The sequence below is a fragment of the Pseudophryne corroboree genome (genome assembly GCF_028390025.1).
Source record: "Pseudophryne corroboree isolate aPseCor3 chromosome 3 unlocalized genomic scaffold, aPseCor3.hap2 SUPER_3_unloc_12, whole genome shotgun sequence".
In the NCBI taxonomy this organism is placed as follows: Eukaryota; Metazoa; Chordata; class Amphibia; order Anura; family Myobatrachidae; genus Pseudophryne; species Pseudophryne corroboree.
In genome coordinates this window covers 52,120-59,430 of record NW_026967500.1, presented here as the reverse complement: position 1 = coordinate 59,430, position 7,311 = coordinate 52,120, and the positions used below count along the sequence as shown (strand labels likewise).

General features: G+C 42.5%; 1 protein-coding gene across 1 annotated transcript; it reads left to right on the top strand.

Moving 5' to 3' along the window:
* The first annotated feature begins 580 nt into the window (after positions 1-580).
* Positions 581-6,803, top strand: LOC134983321 (retinitis pigmentosa 1-like 1 protein). The gene is made up of 4 exons (XM_063949037.1): positions 581-665; positions 785-882; positions 981-1,953; positions 6,787-6,803. The coding sequence occupies exons 1-4, from the start codon at positions 581-583 to the stop codon at positions 6,801-6,803; spliced, it is 1,173 nt and encodes a 390-aa protein (XP_063805107.1).
* Positions 6,804-7,311: the final 508 nt, after the last annotated feature.

The following is a 7,311-nucleotide window of genomic DNA, read 5'->3' as shown; positions in this document are numbered from 1 at the left end:
GAGGTGACTGCTGGGAATGGGACATTATACAGTAACACCAGGTGAGGTGTATGGGTGATGACTGGAGAGGTGACTGCTGGGAATGGGACATTATACAGTAACACCAGGGGATGTGTCTGGGCGATGACTGGAGAGTTGACTGCTGGGATGGGACATTATACAGTAACACCAGGGGATGTGTTTGGGTGATGACTGGAGAGGTGACTGCTGGGAATGGGACGTTATACAGTAACACCAGGAAATGTATCTGGGTGATGACTGAAGTGGTGACTGCTGGAAATAGGGCATTATACAGTAACACCAGGGGATGTGTCTGGGTGATGACTGGAGAGGTGGCTGCTGGGAATGGGGCATTATACAGTAACACCAGAGGAAGTGTCTGGGTGGTGACTGGAGAGATGACTGCTGGGAATGGGGCATTATACAGTAACACCAGGGGACGTGTCTGGGTGATGACTGGAGAGGTGACTGCTGGGAATGGGACATTATACAGTAACGCCAGTGGATATGTCTGGGTGATGACTGCATCACTCTGTGTCAGGTTCCTATACGGTGTCATGATGTCACTGTCTATGTCTCCATGCAGGAGGTGGAGTGTATAGAGGAACACAGGGGTCTGTACAAGGACGTGATGATGGAGAGTCACCGGCCCCTTATATCACTGGGTAAGAGGAGATTGTTATGTATTTTACAGGGGAGAGCAGGTATGGGGCCCCCCTATATACACTCATCATCTGATAATCACATATATACACTGTACTAAGTCACTATGTATCTCCTACAGATAGACCCAGTAACAGAGATATCTCAGAGAGATGTCCCCGTCCTCTGTATTCCCAGGACTGTACAGAGGAGTATCACAGGATCCCACAGGAGGATCAGGTAGGTGGGCTATAGGGTCTCCCCAATAAACCAAAGTGACTATCACTATATGTTGTGTAGAGGAGCTGTGTGTCATTATATTTGTCTTGTTTACATAGGGTGAAGCCAAATTAAATAATATTAAAATCAAAGATACAGAGGGAGAAGAAGAGACGTATGTGACTGATATAAAGGCAGAAGATACAGAGGGAGAAGAAGAGACGTATGTGACTGATATAAAGGCAGAAGATACAGAGGGAGAAGAAGAGACATATGTGACTGATATAAAGGCAGAAAGTATAGAGGGAGAAGAAGAGACGTATGTGACTGATATGAAGGCAGAAGATATAGATGGAGAAGAAGAGACGTATGTGACTGATATAAAGGCAGAAGATATAGAGGGAGAAGAAGAGACGTATGTGACTGATATAAAGGCAGAAGATATAGAGGGAGAAGAAGAGACGTATGTGACTGATATAAAGGCAGAAGATATAGAGGGAGAAGAAGAGACATATGTGACTGATATAAAGGCAGAAGATATAGAGGGAGAAGAAGAGACGTATGTGACTGATATAAAGGCAGAAAGTATAGAGGGAGAAGAAGAGACGTATGTGACTGATATAAAGGCAGAAGATATAGAGGAAGAAGTAGAGATGTATGTGACTGATATAAAGGCAGAAGATATAGAGGAAGAAGAAGAGATGTATGTGACTGATATAAAGGCAGAAGATATAGAGGGAGAAGAAGTGACGTATGTGACTGATATAGAGACAGAAGATACAGAGGGAGAAGAAGAGACGTATGTGACTGATATAAAGGCAGAAGATATAGAGGGAGAAGAAGTGACGTATGTGACTGATATAAAGGCAGAAGATATAGAGGGAGAAGAAGAGACGTATGTGACTGATATAAAGGCAGAAGATCTAGAGGGAGAAGAAGAGACGTATGTGACTGATATAAAGGCAGAAGATATAGAGGGAGAAGAAGAGACGTATGTGACTGATATAAAGGCAGAAGATATAGAGGGAGAAGAAGAGACGTATGTGAGGGGTGATCAGCAGTGTAAGGAGGAGGAGATCCCTACAGATATCAGCACAGGTGAGTAATAAACACTTATTACAGAAAAGAGTCCCATATTCTCCTTCCTCAGTCACTACAGCAATCTCTTATCCTACACCCTCCTCTGTCAGTACAAACTAATGAGGAATTTGTTTTTTCCCAGTGTGGAGTCTGGAGCCTCTATTATACTCCTGCTCTCACCTTCACATCATGTCACTGTGTGTTACCAGCCCAGAGATCTGACCAGTCTCCTCCCCACACTCTCTGGTATATCTCGTACATCAGGAGCCATCAGCCTCTATTATACTCCTGTTCTCTCCCTCACATCATGTCACTGTGTTACCAGCCCAGATATCTGATCAGTCTCCTCCCCACACTCTATGGTGTATCTTATACATCAGGAGCCATCAGCCCCTATTATACTAATGCTCTCCCCCTCACATCATATCACTGTATGTTACCATCCCAGAGATCTGACCAGTCTCCTCCCCACACTCTCTGGTATATCTCGTACATCAGGAGCCATCAGCCTCTATTATACTCCTGTTCTCTCCCTCACATCATGTCACTGTGTTACCAGCCCAGATATCTGATCAGTCTCCTCCCCACACTCTATGGTGTATCTTATACATCAGGAGCCATCAGCCCCTATTATACTCCTGCTCTCCCCCTCACATCATATCACTGTATGTTACCAGCCCAGAGATCTGACCAGTCTCCTCCCCACACTCTCTGGTGTAACTCATACATCAGGAGGCATCAGCCCCTATTATACTTCTGCTCTCCCTCTCACATCATGTCACTGTGTGTTACCAGCCCAGAGATCTGACCAGTCTCCTCCCCACACTCTCTGGTGTATCTCTTACATCAGGAGCCATCAGCCCCTATTATACTCCTGTTCTCCCCCTCGCATCATGTCACTGTGTGTTACCAGCCCAGAGATCTGACCAGTCTCCTCCCCACACTCTCTGGTGTATCTCATACATCAGGAGCCAGCAGCACATGTTAATCCCATGGTCTTGTTATCATGTCACTGAGGTCAGGTAAGATTTGTTTTCTGTAATTAACATGGTGTTGAGTCTCAGCGATAAGAAGGCAAGCTGAGAAATGAGCTCTCTGCCCTAGAACGCCAGTCTCCTTTTTCGAGTAGGCCGTGACATTGGTCTTCAGCACACGGATGAGTAATGCATAATAGGAGGTCACTGGATTCAGTGGAATATGCTTTAATTAAGAATTGGAACCTCTTAATAGTTCTTATTTTCTAAAGCAGAGTAATGTGAAGTCTATGTGACAGGATGGTCTTCATTCCTTAATATAGGTACTCCATTCCTAGTATGTCTGCAAGTAGAGACCTCATAGATAGAAAGTTCATCCTTCATGAGTAAACAGATTGATTATGGGGAGTGATATTCTGTACAGATGTCCTGGAGAAGGTATCCAGACAATCCCTGTTATACAGAGTGGAGATCATGTAGAGAGGGATAGACACCTTGATAGAAGAATGGTCTGGTTATGGCCCTTGGCTAGAGGATCGGTCCGGTTACGCCCCTTGGCTAGAGGATCGGTCTGGTTACGCCCCTTGGCTAGAGGATCGGTCCGGTTTTGCCCCTGGGCTAGAGGATCGTTCCGGTTTTGCCCCTGGCTAGAGGAACAGTCCGGTTTTGCCCCTGGCTAGAAGAACGGTCCGGTCAGGCCCCTGGGCAGCAGGTGATCACTAAAAAAGCCTAGTTATTCTCCCATTTATAGCGGATCTTTTTTCTGGAGAAAAATGAAATGATACTAAAATTCTCAGGTGAAAATGACTTTGTATTCTCATTATCTATAACGTAGGTTAGTAAGACAGTACAACAGGAGACTACATAGAAAGCCCTTTCGAATGTGTTCTTCTAGCACCACACAACTGCACAGTACGCAGACATTTGGCCGCTTTATCAAAAATCAGTGAGAAATGGATAAAGTATTGAATTCCATCAGTATTCAAAGGGAAAAGTCTTTATACAGGACTCCATCAATCCTAGATTAGAGTTAAAGTATATGCACGGTTGTCGACTGAATAAGTCTTCTCTACATCCTAAAGATCAGAAAGGCTGAGGCTTTTACTATAGAATATTCTTCTTCAAAAAAATACTCTTTCTCTAGCATCCATAAGAGATAATGGGGAAATAGTATGATGGGGTATAGATGGGGTCCAAAGGAGCCGGTGCACTTTACATTTCTTAAAGTGGGTGTGCTGGCTCCTCCCCTCTATGCCCCCTCATACAGGCAGTATAGGTAAAACAGTGCCCGAAGGAGAATGGACATACTTGATAGAAGGAACATAACAATGAGTGGTGAGATTCACACACCAGCACACCTTCAACATAAAATGACCGGCAATGGCTGGAAACAAAAACATATCAAAGCTATGGTTAATGTTTGAGATCATTTTCTATATGCGAGGTGCCTCCGCTCTTCTTCAGTATTGAGCCAGAGCAGCTTTTGTGGCTATAAATATATGTCCTATAATATATTTGTTTGATTGAGTTTTGATGTATCACGTTGAACATGAGAAAGGTGCAGACTATTTCATTGCCTCCTAGCCTCAAGCAAAGCTGAATAAATAACAGTATCTTTAGGACGTTTCTTATGGTTTAGCCTCTAATTCCACAACCACTTGAACCTCCTGATCAGTTTGTCTAATCCGTGCCACCGCATGTATAGCAGCATCTTTGATAAATACCTCAAGGGTACACCAATGGTTCTTAATGGAAGTATCTTCAGGAGCGTTCACCTCTAAGAGAAAGTGACTCTTGCAAAATTCTGGTGCCTTCAGCATCCAATAATATGTAATCCTACAATCTCTAAATGAGGAGTGGCTGGAAAAGGCGATCAGAACCATATCAGGGGGGGTGTGATCAGACCATGTGTTTATCAGTAGTGGAGGATTTATCATGATGAGGACAGGAGCAAGAGTACAATCTCCAATAAGGAGAAGTGCAATTTCTTGTAGCTTTTGAAAAAAATATTTAAGAAATTGGGGCTGTCTTGCATTAGGGGCATAGAGAGAAGTGAGGGGGACATATTTATAATGAATTTCCCAACTAGAATCCAATATCTACCATTGCAATCCACCCACTTGCTTTCCAGGTGAAAGGGGCAGGATCTATTAGAAAGGATGGCCACACCACAGGAGATAGAGCATGCTGGGTAGTTATTGGTAAACTGAGGGGGAGAGTGCAATGGAACATGTGATTCCTGAATGGCTACCACCGCCGTCTTCTGGTCAGTGAAATATTTTATTGCAAGGCGTCTCTTACGGGGAGAATTAAGACCTTTTACATTAAGACTTAAATACTTCACCGTGATAGAGAGAGATCAGATCATGGTATGAAACATCTAGGATCATCTGTGTAGCTATGGAGATAATATTAAATATCAAGTTCCACATGTACTTCCGAGTGTCTGTCAGCTTACAAATACAGGTCTGAATCTCTTCCACACACAGCAGGGCCAGTGGCACACTGAGTTAGATCACTGAATAGCATCCCTCCACAGACCCCAGTTCGAATCCATGATGGTCAGATAGATACAGTTTAATCATTTATTCATTTATTCTTTATTTTTTTTTATTTTATTTATTTTTACTCTTGATTTATTATTATTATTTTTGAAACTATGTTTCATCGTCTGCTTTATTTTATTCTATCCTATTCTATTAGATAATATATGTCCTCTGCTCAGAACTATAGTAGATTGTCAACATCAAATAAGTAAACTATGTTTAAATGTCATCACAGGTGACGGCTAATTAGCTCCTGCTTCTCATTGTAGTAATTGTCCATTAGAAAACCTTCTGCACAACATTGCAATCCCTATGCAGAGGTTTAATCTGTGGATTTATATTGTTTCTGTTCACGGGTCAATTCTGCCATATGCTTCGATTGTTTTCTATAACAATGTGTTTTTTAAACTGTGTTATTTTGAGAGCGAACGTGTATGTAATGTGTTTCATAGGGCAGTTGCCTTAATTGTTAATCACTGACATCTGCATGTCATCAGTAGCTCAGGCTTTAAATACTGGTAAATGTGGAGGCAGGATCATACCTTTGAAAAAGTCACGTGATCGTGACGAAACGCGTCAGGACTCCGCCTCCAAACTAGCACACCTGGTCCAAGGTGTTACACTGCCGTGCAAACCCTCCTTGGTTTCCAATTTCAGCCTATTACCGGCTCGTCACCGTACAGGCTGCCGTCCATCTCACCACTGCAACTGGTGAGCATTACCGGACTTTGCTTCCATCCAGCCGCAAGCTTATACCATCTCCTCACCGCGACGAGTGACTACTGACAGGCTGTCTACTAGATATCGTCCCTCCGCTGTGCAACAATTTGGGCAAAGCAGGATTGTTTTGGCCGGGGACGCTCGGCCGAAATTTATACCAGCCCAATCGGAGAGGTACTATACACACACATCACCATCTGCCGGGTGACATATACGAGGTAACCATTTCTCTGGGACTGCACCGCATTGAGTTTCTTTTTTCTGAACTTTATATTGGACCTTTATTGCCATATACCATATACCAGTTATCACTACTCCATATACCTTTGAGACAGATACAGGTGTGCTTTTATTTTAAGTTTGTTTTATTAACCACATGTCATTTTTAATAAATTTAATACCTTTATAGTACACGTTTGCTCTTTTTGTACTTAACTACTGACACACAGCGCAGCCTCTCTTGTTGTTTCAGTCTACTCTCTCCATTCTTCACATAGTGGTCAAGGCAAGCGCAGTGTCTCAGCAGTTTATTATTTTATCTATACTATCGTTAGGCGCTGCACTAAGAGTGTTTTTTTGTTTGGACATATTTGTTGTTTGTGCAGCAGCCTTTCTTCATTGATTTTTTGTTGATTCTAATTATTGATATATACACTTGTGTTGTCAGTTGAAGCAATATGGCAGAGTTGACCTGTGTTTCTGAATGCGCCAGAAGGAGACAATGTTATGAAGCAGACTATATTGAAAACCCTGACACCACTGGATCCTCTTTTAGTACGAATGACCATGAAAAAGAATTTAATACTCTATTCTTCAAATTAGAAGATCAGATGAAAACAGAAACCCGCCATTGGTGGGACATGGTCACTTTGCAAAAATACATAAGAAACAAGAGGATACCAAGGGGTCTCAGGATCTTCAAAACTCTATCCTTTGTTGATGATCCCAATCTGAAAAATAAATGGGACTCTCTATTGGATGATTGTTCCTTCTCATTAATGGAGTTGTTAGTTACTTATCGTAGAGATAAAGTAACCTCATTAGCTTTAGAGATAGAAGACACTAAGAAGAAGCTTAGCTCTTTTTCTGGCCATCCTCAATTCAAACATAATGATATAAAATTAAACAAC

Excerpts from the sequence above, each read along its gene's own strand:
- LOC134983321 (XM_063949037.1), top strand. The coding sequence starts at position 581 with ATGCAGGAGGTGGAGTGTATAGAGGAACACAGGGGTCTGTACAAGGAC. Across the intron at positions 666-784 it reads CCGGCCCCTTATATCACTGG|ATAGACCCAGTAACAGAGAT; the intron begins GTAAGAGGAGAT and ends TATCTCCTACAG. Across the intron at positions 883-980 it reads GGATCCCACAGGAGGATCAG|GGTGAAGCCAAATTAAATAA; the intron begins GTAGGTGGGCTA and ends TTGTTTACATAG.